The sequence below is a fragment of the Falco naumanni genome, chromosome 3 (assembly GCF_017639655.2).
Source record: "Falco naumanni isolate bFalNau1 chromosome 3, bFalNau1.pat, whole genome shotgun sequence".
Taxonomy (NCBI): Eukaryota; Metazoa; Chordata; class Aves; order Falconiformes; family Falconidae; genus Falco; species Falco naumanni.
In genome coordinates, this window is record NC_054056.1 from 2,063,259 (window position 1) to 2,078,612 (window position 15,354).

At 51.9% G+C, this 15,354-nt stretch overlaps 1 protein-coding gene across 2 annotated transcripts in view; it reads left to right on the forward strand.

The window, feature by feature from the left end:
- The window catches only part of LUZP1 (leucine zipper protein 1), a 38,953-nt gene that overhangs the window by 17,746 nt on the left and 5,853 nt on the right, over positions 1–15,354 (forward strand). The window contains exons 1-2 of one of the 2 annotated variants that reach the window (XM_040585341.1): positions 9,257–10,760; positions 11,035–14,311. In XM_040585341.1, coding sequence (XP_040441275.1) covers positions 11,153–14,311 — 3,159 coding nt within the window. In that variant the 5' untranslated portion in view covers positions 9,257–10,760; positions 11,035–11,152. Of the gene's footprint in view, positions 1–9,256; positions 10,761–11,034; positions 14,312–15,354 lie in introns of those variants that run through there. The other variant, XM_040585340.1, reaches the window with a different exon arrangement.

Here is a 15,354-nt window from a genome sequence, read left to right on the forward strand (position 1 = left end):
AGAGGAGTGCAGTAGCAGCTCTGTAGAGAGAAGCAAAATCTGGGCTGTGCACAGTACAGCAACAGCAACTATGTCTGCTCAAACCCCAGTGCTGCTCAAAGCATTTGCTGTGAGCAACTGGGGGTGGCTTTACGCTCTGCTTCTTTTACATTGGCCCTGCCAGATCTGTGTAGAGAAATTCCTTTTATAATGCCAGTAGCAGAGCAGCACTGAGGAGTTTGGTGGATGATTGGAGTGTTGGCGTAGGGTCAGTGTGACTTGGTGACATGCCAGATCCTCTTCTGCATCTGCAGAGCCTAGTGCAGTCTCCCACACTTGCTGTAGAAGTTACTTGGTTTCTTTGTTTTAGTCTCCTTGAATATTGTGGTTGCTGTGGTTATTTTTGGCTGCTGTCTCATTATTTCACGTCTCTAGTCTAACATTGTATTAGTCAATGTTCAAACCACTTCCAGATTGTTTAGTTTGTTCTGACTTTGAGAATTTCCTCTCCCACGAGATGCAGACATTTCTGAGACAGTTCATCCCTCAAAGTACAGACATCCCTAAAAGTCACTTAACTTTTTGCCTTTGTGTTCATGGGGTGAGGGTGTCCCTTTCCCCACCCTGTGTAAGCAAACGCATCCTCTGCCTCCCTTCAGCTGCCCCAGGAGGCTGTTAGGTGCCTGCAGGTGGTGTGTGGGGTTGATGACACATGGTGGACTCTGGCTTTTATTTAGTCTGAGTATCTTGTTTTATACCTTTTTTTTTTTTTCCTGGAGTATTTTTCTCCCATTCCCATGACTCTGTATCATTGTGTGGGGTCAAGAACCAGGTGCTGGAAGGAACTCATAAAAGGCAAAATCAAATTAAGAAAAACTTTCCTTCCTTCTGTCTTCAACTGACTGAAGGCTTTGGCCACAGTATTCTCATCTGCTGCAATTTGTGACACCCATGTCCTTTTTCTATATAAATGGCAGAGAAATTTTGCTTTACAAATGAAGAATGACAGGCTGGACTCCCTCCAGCCCCATTCCACCCTGGGGCAGGGAAGAAAAATCTTGCTGATGCTGTCACCACGTTGAGCTGTGATACAAGCATGAATCGTCAGCAGTGTTACCACATTTGAGCATGACATGTTCACACTCCCTTGCATACGTGTACAACACCAGAAACCCTTTAATTAAAACTGCAGATGTATATGCACATGGAGCAGAATCCAACAAACACATCTAACCTATACTTCAGGTGGAAGGGTATGCATTAGAATCAGAGCGTATTGTAATCATCCCCCACCCACCCCCGTCCTGCTTGGCCATCTGGGACGGCTAAGAGGAACCCCCTTGCTGCCCCAGGTTCTGCTGATGTACCTCGGAGCTGTCCTTATGCCTGAAGTGACTGTCAGCCTCCTAATGCAATTTGAATACATCCTCTGGAGACCTGCATTGCCTGAGGCTCCCTTTCCCCAGGTGTGTGCAAACACTCCCAGCATTGTGCTCGGTGCAAAAATACAGTTCCCACGGGTATTCTGAGTAAAAATTTAGCAGAAAACAGAACAGGGAGGATCTAAGCTCACCCCAGCATTTCGAGAGATGGGAGTGAGTAGTACCAGCTGTACGCCCCATCCATAAGAACATGGACAATAGTCCCACTCTGCTCCTCCCCTGAAACTAGACTGCCTTTCAGCTGAGGAATGCAAAACTCTTAGCCTGCGTGGATTTGACAGTTCGAGGACCCCAAGGACACCAACTACAACGGCACAAATTACTATTCTTATCTCTGATTATAGCTGTGTTTGAATCTATTGATTTTCTATTGCCTGTGATGAATGCTTCTCTCCAGAGTCTACTGGAACCCCCTACAGGTTCAAGAGCAAAAGAAGAAATGAATAAAAAGTGGCTGTAGGCCAAAGCAATAATAATTCTCATTCATCTTTAGGATTGGGTAAGGCTGAAACTTAACATGTATGATATGACGTTACCCTTTTGGTGATGGGTACTGTGGAAGACCAGCAGTGCTGTCACTGGGGGCTCTGGCTCCCGCAACCACTGTGAGTGATGTTGCATTATCAGTGTAAAAACACAAGCAAAAAGATTAAAACCCCCAAAGATTAAGTGCAAAATGTGCTCGTGAGAGATTGCAGTCCTCTAGCACTCAACAGGCATGCATGGCAGCTGGCAGCATTTTTATCTTGGCGTTGCAGAGAAGGAGTGGGTGCCAGCAGTTATTCCCACATGAGCGTGTTGGGGACATCATGAAACCCTGAGTAGGGGGTACCTGTGGGACTCCCACCAACCACCAAATCCAGAGCAAGGAACACTACATTAGGGTAAGATATTTCTGTGCGTCTGGAGGGGAACAACGTCATGGTCCTAAGGACTGCTGGCAGAGATTATCTGTGTAGGTCTCAAGCAGTACTCATTTAATTGCTGTTCTGAAATAAAAGATGGTTAACTCCCAATTCATGAAGTGTTTCAGCTAGCACAAATGTTTCTAGCTAGAGGGTTTTTGCCCCTGTGTCCAGCTGTGAATTGACTGTGTGTGTTTTGAGCATATGAGATGAGGCAGTCCCAGTAGAAAGTTAACATCCAATGATGCTGCTAAAGAAATGTTTTCATAAAACTAGATAATGATGAACAAACTTGAATGTGCAGAAAAAATCATATTTAAGAATGTGAAGGGTAATTGAGAGTTATGAAAGTACTACAGTAAATATCCTGAATACTGAATTCTCACAGCTGTTTAACAGGATGCCGTGGCCAAAACCACAGAGAGTCAGAGGAGCCCTGAAAGACAATCTGTACTAAACAGAGGGAAGATGCAATTGATAATGATAAACATAAATAAAGCTAGGAGATACACACACTTGTTGAGGAAGACCAGAAAACGCAATGACAAATCTATGGGGAAAAGTAGAATCAGAATGAGTCATTTAAATAGTGAATCCTGGTAAATTCACTGCAGTGTTTGTTAGTAAGTTACTACTTTGAATCAGTTAAATTGTGTGCCATGTTTCTCTTGTGAAACTGGGTTTTGGCTTGATCTGCCATAATAAAGAACCTTTTAGACCAGACAAAATCTTTTCTCCGTGTAGGTATTTACCAGGCACACCTTTTGCCTTGATACTTGCTTTGAACAACAGATGGTTTGAGATTCCCCAGGCTACCTATGTGTTTCATCAGAAAAGTATTTTTTCAAGAACTCAAATCCTAATGGATGTTACTGTGGCTTGTGGCTTAATGCAGGATTTCCCTTGTTCAGGTAAAATCGGGGATTTCTAAAGAGTTTTAAAGGGTAAAAAAGTACTCATGACTGCTTTCCCAAAGCTTTCCTCAGCTTTTCCCAAACTTTCAGCTTGTGTTTTTGATGAGTGGCCCCTGGAGGGGCATCATTCCCAGGGGAGACGACTGCCATCCAGGTATCTGTGCCTGAGCCCATGTCAAGGTTCCTTTCGTCATCAGTGGGCAGAGAGTATGATCCCTCAGAGGGTGATTCCTCTCCTGAAAGTCTTGTTTCTCTGGGAAGGAAGGATGAAGACATTTGAGTGTCTTTTTCTCTTTGAATCTAGAAGACTCAAGAGCAACTTGTATGTATCTCTCTTTCGCTCTTCTGCGACTTAAGCAAGGTGAGATGCATCAGACTTGGCTGTGTAAATACACAGGCCGGTACTGCATGCAAAATAATGTCAGATCTACTGTCCTACTTCTCGCTATTTCCTGCTGATAGAGCCAAGAGGGGCTGCCTCGGAGCTGCAGCAGTGCATCAGCTGCTTCTGTAGGTAAGATTTCTGCTGTGACCATTGAAGCCTTTTCAGTGTTTCCAGGATACAGCCCTTCAGTGTTGATCTCAATTTATTACTTGGTTCTGCTTAAGTGATCTTTCCTTATTACATTTGCCACTGCAATGGGGTTTTTTTGCTATTTGTGAAAATTATCATCCTCTTTTCTTCCCATTTTTTGCTGAAAATGTAAAATAGAGCTCAGATGAGACCTAGTCACTTTCCAAAAAGAGAGAGAAATCTGAAGTCTATACATCCACGTCAGATTGTTCAGTACCTTTACAAGCTGAGCGAGTTGTTGCCTTACCAGATTCTTTTAACAAGTCCTGTTTAAACATCACGCAACAATATTAATTAGCCGTAAGAATAATAGTCCCAGTATCTGAATCCTGCACCGTTTCTCTGATGTTTTGGTATCAGTGACAGACTGGAGAAGAGAAGTCATGAACAGCCAGAGTAATTTTGGTTGGAATTACCCCTGGAGGTGTCTGGTCCAACCCCTCACTCAAAGGACAACCAACTTAAAGCACCCACTACATCTAACATCTAAGATAATATTTTCTATTGCCCGATTCCCCTCAGTATTATAAATGTGCACTTTGTAATAGTAACTCATTTAGGTTCTGTTTCCAAGCACTGTGGTTAGTTCTGGCTATGTCAGGAAGTTAAAGGGCCTTCTGCTGGAAGACTTTTTCTCAACACGCTTGCTTGTAGAAGATGGGGGTCCCACAGCCTCGCTGGGACCCTGTGCCAGTGCTTGATCTCATGGTGGGGGGAAAAAAAAAAAAAAGCCCTCTTATCTACTTGGAATTTTTCTTCTTGCAGCTTGTATCTTTTCCTTCTTTCACTGTGTGCCTCAGAGGAGAGCCTAAATCTGTCTTCTCTACACTCTTCCCTCCTCTACACCCTGGGTAGCTGCAGACAGCAAAAGGCCTTTGCGGAGCCACCATGTGGTGAGGAGCCTGTTGCTTGGGCAGCAGAGCCACCCCGCTCCCGGCTGGTGCATTGCTCGGGGCCACACACAGCCCCGTCCCCCAGCACTGCAGCAACAGCCTGCTGGAGCTGTGGTCAGAGGACCAGCGTGGCTGGTGGAGCTGTGGTGAGAGGACCAGCGTGGCTGCTGGAGCTGTGGTGAGAGGACCAGCGTGGCTGCTGGAGCTGTGGTGAGAGGACCAGCGTGGATGCTGGAGCTGTGGTGAGAGGACCAGCGTGGATGGTGGAGCTGTGGTCATAGGACCAGCGTGGATGGTGGAGCTGTGGTCAGAGGACCAGCGTGGATGCTGGAGCTGTGGTCTGAGGACCAGCGTGGATGCTGGAGCTGTGGTCTGAGGACCAGCGTGGATGCTGGAGCTGTGGTCAGAGGACCAGCGTGGATGCTGGAGCTGTGGTCATAGGACCAGCGTGGATGGTGGAGCTGTGGTCAGAGGACCAGCGTGGATGGTGGAGCTGTGGTCAGAGGACCAGCGTGGATGCTGGAGCTGTGGTCTGAGAACCAGCGTGGATGGTGGAGCTGTGGTCTGAGGACCAGCGTGGATGCTGGAGCTGTGGTCAGAGGACCAGCGTGGATGGTGGAGCTGTGGTCTGAGGACCAGCGTGGATGGTGGAGCTGTGGTCAGAGGACCAGCGTGGCTGCTGGAGCTGTGGTCAGAGGACCAGCGTGGATGGTGGAGCTGTGGTCAGAGGACCAGCGTGGATGCTGGAGCTGTGGTCAGAGGACCAGCGTGGATGCTGGAGCTGTGGTCAGAGGACCAGCGTGGCTGCTGGAGCTGTGGTGAGAGGACCAGCGTGGATGCTGGAACTGTGGTGAGAGGACCAGCGTGGCTGCTGGAGCTGTGGTCATAGGACCAGCGTGGATGGTGGAGCTGTGGTCAGAGGACCAGCGTGGATGCTGGAGCTGTGGTCAGAGGACCAGCGTGGCTGGTGGAGCTGTGGTCTGAGAACCAGCGTGGATGGTGGAGCTGTGGTCTGAGAACCAGCGTGGATGCTGGAGCTGTGGTCTGAGAACCAGCGTGGATGGTGGAGCTGTGGTCTGAGAACCAGCGTGGATGGTGGAGCTGTGGTCTGAGAACCAGCGTGGATGGTGGAGCTGTGGTCAGAGGACCAGCGTGGATGGTGGAGCTGTGGTGAGAGGACCAGCGTGGATGGTGGAGCTGTGGTCAGAGGACCAGCGTGGATGGTGGAGCTGTGGTCTGAGGACCAGCGTGGCTGCTGGAGCTGTGGTCTGAGAACCAGCGTGGATGCTGGAGCTGTGGTCTGAGAACCAGCGTGGATGCTGGAGCTGTGGTCTGAGAACCAGCGTGGATGGTGGAGCTGTGGTCAGAGGACCAGCGTGGCTGCTGGAGCTGTGGTCAGAGGACCAGCGTGGATGGTGGAGCTGTGGTGAGAGGACCAGCGTGGATGCTGGAGCTGTGGTCAGAGGACCAGCGTGGATGCTGGAGCTGTGGTCAGAGGACCAGCGTGGCTGGTGGAGCTGTGGTGAGAGGACCAGCGTGGATGCTGGAACTGTGGTGAGAGGACCAGCGTGGCTGCTGGAGCTGTGGTCAGAGGACCAGCGTGGATGCTGGAGCTGTGGTCAGAGGACCAGCGTGGATGGTGGAGCTGTGGTCAGAGGACCAGCGTGGATGCTGGAGCTGTGGTCAGAGGACCAGCGTGGATGGTGGAGCTGTGGTCAGAGGACCAGCGTGGATGCTGGAGCTGTGGTCTGAGGACCAGCGTGGATGCTGGAGCTGTGGTCAGAGGACCAGCGTGGATGCTGGAGCTGTGGTCAGAGGACCAGCGTGGATGGTGGAGCTGTGGTCTGAGCACCAGCGTGGATGGTGGAGCTGTGGTCAGAGGACCAGCGTGGCTGGTGGAGCTGTGGTCTGAGGACCAGCGTGGATGGTGGAGCTGTGGTCTGAGAACCAGCGTGGATGGTGGAGCTGTGGTCTGAGAACCAGCGTGGATGCTGGAGCTGTGGTCTGAGAACCAGCGTGGATGGTGGAGCTGTGGTCTGAGAACCAGCGTGGATGGTGGAGCTGTGGTCTGAGAACCAGCGTGGATGGTGGAGCTGTGGTCAGAGGACCAGCGTGGATGGTGGAGCTGTGGTCAGAGGACCAGCGTGGATGGTGGAGCTGTGGTCAGAGGACCAGCGTGGATGGTGGAGCTGTGGTCTGAGGACCAGCGTGGCTGCTGGAGCTGTGGTCTGAGAACCAGCTTGGATGCTGGAGCTGTGGTCTGAGAACCAGCGTGGATGGTGGAGCTGTGGTCTGAGAACCAGCTTGGATGCTGGAGCTGTGGTCTGAGAACCAGCTTGGATGCTGGAGCTGTGGTGAGAGGACCAGCGTGGATGCTGGAGCTGTGGTCTGAGGACCAGCGTGGATGCTGGAGCTGTGGTCAGAGGACCAGCGTGGATGGTGGAGCTGTGGTCTGAGGACCAGCGTGGCTGCTGGAGCTGTGGTCAGAGGACCAGCGTGGATGGTGGAGCTGTGGTGAGAGGACCAGCGTGGCTGCTGGAGCTGTGGTCAGAGGACCAGCGTGGCTGGTGGAGCTGTGGTCAGAGGACCAGCGTGGATGGTGGAGCTGTGGTCTGAGGACCAGCGTGGCTGCTGGAGCTGTGGTCAGAGGACCAGCGTGGATGGTGGAGCTGTGGTGAGAGGACCAGCGTGGCTGGTGGAGCTGTGGTCAGAGGACCAGCGTGGCTGGTGGAGCTGTGGTGAGAGGACCAGCGTGGATGCTGGAGCTGTGGTCATAGGACCAGCGTGGATGGTGGAGCTGTGGTCAGAGGACCAGCGTGGATGCTGGAGCTGTGGTCAGAGGACCAGCGTGGATGGTGGAGCTGTGGTCAGAGGACCAGCGTGGATGCTGGAGCTGTGGTCTGAGGACCAGCGTGGATGGTGGAGCTGTGGTCTGAGAACCAGCGTGGCTGGTGGAGCTGTGGTCAGAGGACCAGCGTGGCTGGTGGAGCTGTGGTCTGAGGACCAGCGTGGCTGGTGGAGCTGTGGTCTGAGGACCAGCGTGGCTGGTGGAGCTGTGGTCTGAGAACCAGCGTGGATGGTGGAGCTGTGGTCTGAGAACCAGCGTGGATGGTGGAGCTGTGGTCTGAGAACCAGCGTGGATGGTGGAGCTGTGGTCTGAGAACCAGCGTGGCTGCTGGAGCTGTGGTCAGAGGACCAGCGTGGATGGTGGAGCTGTGGTCTGAGGACCAGCGTGGCTGCTGGAGCTGTGGTCTGAGAACCAGCTTGGATGCTGGAGCTGTGGTCAGAGGACCAGCGTGGATGGTGGAGCTGTGGTCTGAGAACCAGCGTGGATGGTGGAGCTGTGGTCTGAGAACCAGCGTGGATGGTGGAGCTGTGGTCTGAGAACCAGCGTGGATGGTGGAGCTGTGGTCAGAGGACCAGCGTGGATGGTGGAGCTGTGGTCAGAGGACCAGCGTGGATGGTGGAGCTGTGGTCTGAGGACCAGCGTGGCTGCTGGAGCTGTGGTCTGAGAACCAGCGTGGATGGTGGAGCTGTGGTCTGAGAACCAGCGTGGATGGTGGAGCTGTGGTCTGAGAACCAGCTTGGATGCTGGAGCTGTGGTCTGAGAACCAGCTTGGATGCTGGAGCTGTGGTCTGAGGACCAGCTTGGATGCTGGAGCTGTGGTCAGAGGACCAGCGTGGATGGTGGAGCTGTGGTCAGAGGACCAGCGTGGATGGTGGAGCTGTGGTCAGAGGACCAGCGTGGATGGTGGAGCTGTGGTCAGAGGACCAGCGTGGATGGTGGAGCTGTGGTCAGAGGACCAGCGTGGCTGGTGGAGCTGTGGTCAGAGGACCAGCGTGGCTGGTGGAGCTGTGGTCAGAGGACCAGCGTGGCTGCTGGAGCTGTGGTCAGAGGACCAGCGTGGATGGTGGAGCTGTGGTCAGAGGACCAGCGTGGATGGTGGAGCTGTGGTCAGAGGACCAGCGTGGCTGGTGGAGCTGTGGTCAGAGGACCAGCGTGGATGCTGGAGCTGTGGTCAGAGGACCAGCGTGGATGCTGGAGCTGTGGTCAGAGGACCAGCGTGGATGCTGGAGCTGTGGTGAGAGGACCAGCGTGGATGGTGGAGCTGTGGTCAGAGGACCAGCGTGGATGCTGGAGCTGTGGTGAGAGGACCAGCGTGGATGGTGGAGCTGTGGTCAGAGGACCAGCGTGGCTGGTGGAGCTGTGGTCAGAGGACCAGCGTGGATGCTGGAGCTGTGGTCAGAGGACCAGCGTGGATGCTGGAGCTGTGGTCAGAGGACCAGCGTGGATGCTGGAGCTGTGGTCAGAGGACCAGCGTGGATGCTGGAGCTGTGGTCAGAGGACCAGCGTGGATGCTGGAGCTGTGGTGAGAGGACCAGCGTGGATGGTGGAGCTGTGGTCAGAGGACCAGCGTGGCTGGTGGAGCTGTGGTCAGAGGACCAGCGTGGATGGTGGAGCTGTGGTGAGAGGACCAGCGTGGATGGTGGAGCTGTGGTGAGAGGACCAGCGTGGATGGTGGAGCTGTGGTCAGAGGACCAGCGTGGATGCTGGAGCTGTGGTCAGAGGACCAGCGTGGCTGGTGGAGCTGTGGTCAGAGGACCAGCGTGGCACACCAGCCCTGCCGTGCTGTCCTGGGGACGGGGTTGCTCCCGCTCCCCAGCTGGCGGCCAGCACCAGGTTAACCATTAACTCCGAGCCCCGAGGCCTGCTGAGGACAGGGCTTTGTGCTCTGGGCACTGTGGAGCTGCTCGCTTTGGCCTTTCCCTGTGACGCTGGTGACGTCTCTTGAGGGGATCCTGCTGGTTCCTGCTGGCAAACAGCTGCACAGTGGGGCCGTGGCCTATGGGCAGGTGGCCCTGGGGGGGATGCAGTGGGGGTGGCGAGGGTGGGACGGGCGTGCGGCCCCGTGCGCAGGGCGCTGCGGCTGCTCCAGGACCCTGGCAGTGTTCCTCCCGCCGCCTGAGGCGTGTGAGGCCACGCCAGGAGGGCTGCTGAGCCCCCCAGGGCGAGGGGTCCCTCGGCACAGGGGTCACAAGGGCCTGGTGTGCACTGAGTGTCGGCAGTGCCCCCCGGCCCCCTGCCCGCAGGATATGAGTCACCTTCAGTCAAAGGCTTGGCATGGGGGCGCGCAGCCCCCCGAACCAGCGCCAGCTCCCCCCGCATCCTGCTCCTCGCCTCTTGGCACTGCGCAATGGGAAACTCCCGAGCGTTTCCTCTGCACAAAGCGCCACAGGAATGCTGGAGACCAAGTCCTGCTCCAAAGCAGACAGCTTGAACGAGGGTGCAGGTCCCAGAGCTGCAGTCACCTCCCTCCCCTCAAGCCTGCAGCAGCCCTGGCTCACGCCGGGGGATGCGCCTCAGGCCCAGAACAGGACGATTCTAATGCTGTGCACCAAAGAGGGACTTCAGATTCTGCCACCAGCCATGGTGGCTGCTCAGGTCCCTCTCCCTGCTACTCCCTGCCAAGCACAGAGGGGCTGCTGAAAAAAAAGCCCTGCCACCTCCGAGCTGGGCTGGGAAGAGATCTGCATTTGGTGCGTCAGAGTGTACCGGTGCGTTACACCCGCTGCTCACTGTCCGCAGCAGCCAGTAGGAGAGGCCTGAGTGTTTGCAACTGCTCCTCTGGGTGGGCAAGTGGGTGGCAAGCCAAGGGCAACGGCAGCTTTTGAAACAGGAGGGAGAAACTTGAAGCTGCACCAGCACAGTGTCCTTGGGATGTGACTACAACCCAGGTGGAGATTTCTGCTGAGCAGCCTGGGCTGCAGGGGAGATGCTGGCAGCAGCTCTCACACCCTGTCTCTGAGCCAGTGTGGGGGCACTTACCCCCACCCCCACCCCCCAAGTGGCCACCAGATGGCTGGGGATTGCATTTCTCTAGTTTCCAGGTCTTGCTTGTGATTCCTGAACCTTCATCTCTAAGGCACCTTCAGAAGACTGGTGTGCTGAGAAGAGGTGTCTGCTGCGTGGGACCCCAGCCCTGCACGTGCACGAACCTCCACGGCTGAAGAGCTTGCACGTGGGCAGCTTGTACGGGCTGTTGAGGAGCGGGGTGAGGGTCCGCTGCTCGTGCAGACACTGTGCAGGACAGCAGAGGAGGGCACTTCCTTCCCTCAGGTGTCGGGAACAGGCTATTTTTGGAAACCTTGTATAACCAAAGTAAATGCACCGTGGCTCCTCTCCACAGTTTCACTTCTCCTAATTTAGCACTCAGAAATGTGTTTAATTAAAAAGTTATTTATATAAACGTTTATAGTCGAACTTATACAGTGAGGATATTCATATTCTGAGCTCATATATTGATTTTAAGCATTTTTTTCTTTCAGGGTGAGATTGCCTCTGTTCAAAGAAACGGTTACGTAGCAGGAATACACAAGGTGTTGAAGACCTCACTATTCACCCAGACTAAGCAAAGCTTTCACCTAAAAGGAATAAAAAATAAACATGGCAGAATTTACAGGTTACAAGGAAACCTCAAATCGGCACCTACGATTCAAACTGCAGAGCCTTAGTCGCCGCCTTGATGAACTGGAGGAAGCAACCAAAAATCTGCAGAAGGCTGAGGATGAGCTGCTTGACCTCCAGGACAAAGTTATCCAGGCAGAAGGCAGCAACTCCAGTATGCTGGCTGACATTGAAGCCCTGCGGAAGAGAGTGCTGAAGATTGAAGGCAAGGATGAAGAAATTAGGAAGGCTGAAGAGCTTTGCCGGTTAATGAAAGAAAAACTTGAAGAGGAAGAGAGCCTCACCCGAGAGCTGAAGTCAGAAATCGAACACCTTCAGAGGAGAATGGCAGATCTGGAGAAGCTGGAGGAGGCCTTTGGCAGGAGCAAGAACGACTGTACACAGCTGTGTCTTAGCCTCAATGAAGAAAAGAACTTGACCAAAAAGATATCTACAGAACTGGAAATACTTCGAGTGAAAGTGAAAGAACTGGAAGCATCTGAGGACAGGCTGGATAAAACCGAGCAGAGCTTAACGGGTGAGTTAGAAAAACTGAAATCCTTAGCTCTGAGCTTTGTCACGGAAAGAAAACATTTTAATGAAAGAGAAAAGCAGAATGAAAAAATAATCCAGGAGCTAACACAGAAACTAGAACAAAACAATAAACTAAATAGGGCAGATCAAACTAGAAATGCATCCAACTTGCTAGAAAGGTCATCAAATAATCTCCTGGACAGAAATGATTTGAGAATTGAAGATGACTTGACTTCTGCCTTGCCCTCTAAGGAGACCAGGAGGAAGGGAAGTGTGGATTACCTGAAACATGTAGAAAATGAAACCAGGAATAAATCAGAAAACCAAAAGAATAAAAATCAGGAAGACAACAAAGTGAAAGATCTCACTCAAGAAATTGAGAAACTTAAAACGCAGATCAAACGTTTTGAATCTTTAGAAGAGGAACTTAAAAAAATGAAAGCCAAAAACAATGACCTGCAAGACAGTTACTTGAGTGAACAGAATAAAAATAAAATCTTAACAGGTGAACTAGAAGAAATAAAAATGCAAATAAAGAAACAGAAAGATCTGGAGAATGGAGAGGTCGAAAATGAAGATACAAGCTTTTCGAGCAGGGGAAAACATGACAGACCTAAATACAGAGGTGTCACAGCTGATCTGACAGTTGCCAAGCACAAGCCAAGGGAGCTCTCACCACAGCAGCGCCGAGAAAGAGCAAGGAACAGAGATCTCTCTGGCAGTCATGACAGCTACAGCCATGGGGGTAAGCAGGTGCCCAGTCCAAGCTTAATGAGCAGAAAAGCAGGAAAAGCATCTGGTGCATCTGCCCTTTCAGACACTGCTGTGACAGACACAAAAAGACTGGAAGAGAAATCTTTAGTTTCCACTTTTTCTTCGAGTCAGAGGGAAGGCTGTGTCACCCAGAATGAGGGGAAGAGATCAAAAGAGCAGCCGTCTGTTCTCAGCCGATACCCTCCTGCTGCACAGGAGCAGAAATCTTGGAAAGCACCTTCCAAACCTGTTGGTGACACAGGCCTGAGATCAAAGGCTGAAAAACCATCTCATGTGCTCCGCGGCAACTGCCAAACAGGTGCTGATGCACGGGATGAAAAGTCAAGCAGAGGAGAATCGGTGGCTTCTTTGACTGAGAAGCTGAAAACAAGTCAGGCAGAAGTCAGTGACTGCTTGGGGGACACGGTGCTTGCCAGGGGCAATCACACCTCTTCCAACGGCACAGCTTCGGCGTACAGGTACCACCTCTCCTCCCAGGTGTCGGCTTCAGACTCCACTGGCTCTAAAGCAGAAGCAGTGAACACTTTATCTGCATCACACAGACAGCCCTCGGAGGCAAGGGCTAAAAGAGCAATAATCTCCCAGGAAAAAGAATTTGCAGACACATCACTTGAAAGTGCAAATACTTCAACACTAGCGAAGGTTTCCCATCGCTCCACGAGTCAGGAGGACATTCTGCAGATCCTCACAGGTCTTGATAAAGAAGACATGGAGCAGTCTTCAACTTCAGCAATGGATCATGTAAATGCGGGCTTAAAAATGGACTCCAAAACCATCCAGAGTAACCAGGAAAAACTTAATTCAGATGAAGAATCAGGAAGAAGCAAAAAGCCAACCACTCAGTCAGATTTGGAGAGAAGAAAGAAAGTTGGCTCCAAGCAGTTCTCCAATTCCAGGGGAGTTTTTAGAGCATCACTTTTTGAAAATGACAAAAACATTCTAAATGATGAAGACTCCACCAAGTGTATAAAACCATCAGATGCCAGCACTGGAGGATTTAAATCCAGGAGGTTGTTCAGCCCGAGAGAAGCTCTGAGATCAAAAGCTGTCATTAAACCTGCAATTGTTGAAAAGGATATGAAGGCAGTCATGGGAGGAACTGTTTCTGAGGCAGAGTCAGAAAAACAGAAGTCTGTTTTTAAAATGGTAACAAATAAAATGACAAGCAGCATCACAATCTTCCCTTCTGAGCCAACAGCTCCGAGGACCAATGCAGATATAGCAGCAAAAGAAAGGCATGTTACCACCAGCAACATCAGAGTTGCTCCAAGTGAGCCTTCACCAATAACAAACAATCCCCCCACACCCTTTGAGGTATCAATTAATAAAAGTGCTCTGAAATTATCTGAGGCAGACAGAATTGGAGAGGCAGCGCCGAGAAGTAAAGCAGAAGCAGTGGTCTCCAGAAGCAGCATTATGATAAAGACTGCTGAACTCACAGAGAGGAATATTGAGCCACCTTCGGAGACAATCAGCTGGAAGAGCCATGGCTCTTCAGATGTAGCTTCCTCTGAAACAAAACATGTCACTGTGAGAAGTTCCTGGAGAGCAAGACAAGGCTTACATTCCCTGGAGGACTCTCAAACCAAAGTGGAGAAAAGTGCAGCTTCCAGTACTACAAACTTGTATAGGTCCTCGGTGGACCTCTCAGAAATGGAAGGGAGCGGTGCAAGAACAAACCTCCTGGAGCAGACCTCAGCAAAAACCAGTGCCACGGCAAATTCCTGGAGTGCCCCTGAACTGGGGTCTCGGAGGACCAAAAGTAACTTAAGTGCATCTGAACTGCTAACACGCAGGAGCTATGCAAGTGATCCTACAGCGGCTTCTGCTTGGCACCGGACCACACCACCTGTAAGTATCCTATGTTAAATGCTCCTATCTTTCAGTTGATGAGGTTTTTCAAGTTGCCTGTCAGTTGTAGCGTGCCTGTTTTGAAATTCTTACAGCTTAGTTCCTGAAGTGCTGCCCTTGCTCAGCTCCTGCTATCCTCAGTGGAGCATCTGTGAAGTACCCAATTTAGACTTCTTGAAATGAGATCCATCTGCTTGGGTCTTGTAATGCCATATGAGTAACTATGTAGTAGCACTTGGTCTTGCCAAGATCAGAGAAGACATAGTCACAGCTTATGTAGGACATGGTATGCTTTTCAGAGCGGCTTTGCATGATGGCGCTGTCAACTTGGAGTAGTAATGAAAAAATGATGGAAAAGAGCAGGTCTTCATAGGGCTGTGCCTCAGGCAGAGCTGTAGCTCTAGCGGCAGCTGTAGAAACGGAGCTGCTTTTGGCAAGAGCTGCATGGTTTCCCCATGTAAAACCAGACTCTGGTCTGGAAGCGCTTCCCAGGCATCTCCTGAACAGATGAGTGGTGGCTGGTTACACAGGGCTGCTCCCTCCTTGGTCTGTGTCAACACGCCACCTGAAAAGAAGCTAGAGCCACAGGGGTGGCCGTGCTTTTTTCCTATTCCTTTGGCTTTTTTCCTGTTCCTTTGGCTGGTTCCAGTGAGGGGATTCCCTCCAAGCGGGTCTGACGTATGCAGACAGTTGGTCTGGTGAGCGCTACTCGCCCCTGGAGCTGCAGGCCTGGGCGTGTTTGGAGCACGCTCACCGGCACCAAGTGCCCCTCCAGTCCATCAAACCAGACGCTGGTTCCTGCCACAGCCGCTGGTCTCCTGGAGGAGCCCAGCTGAGTAACCTGGCAGGGCCGGTGGCAGAGGGGACAGATTCATAACCAAATGTGTCAGGCATTGACACGGTTGAGGTGGTGAAGGTGTGAAAGGAGTTTCATATTTGCAAACTTCTCTTCCACTTCTCTGGCGATGAGAAGGACAAAATAATTTGCACCGTTGCTTTGCTCCGCCTGGTGTTACGGAGCGCAGGTTAGCCCTCCAGCTACA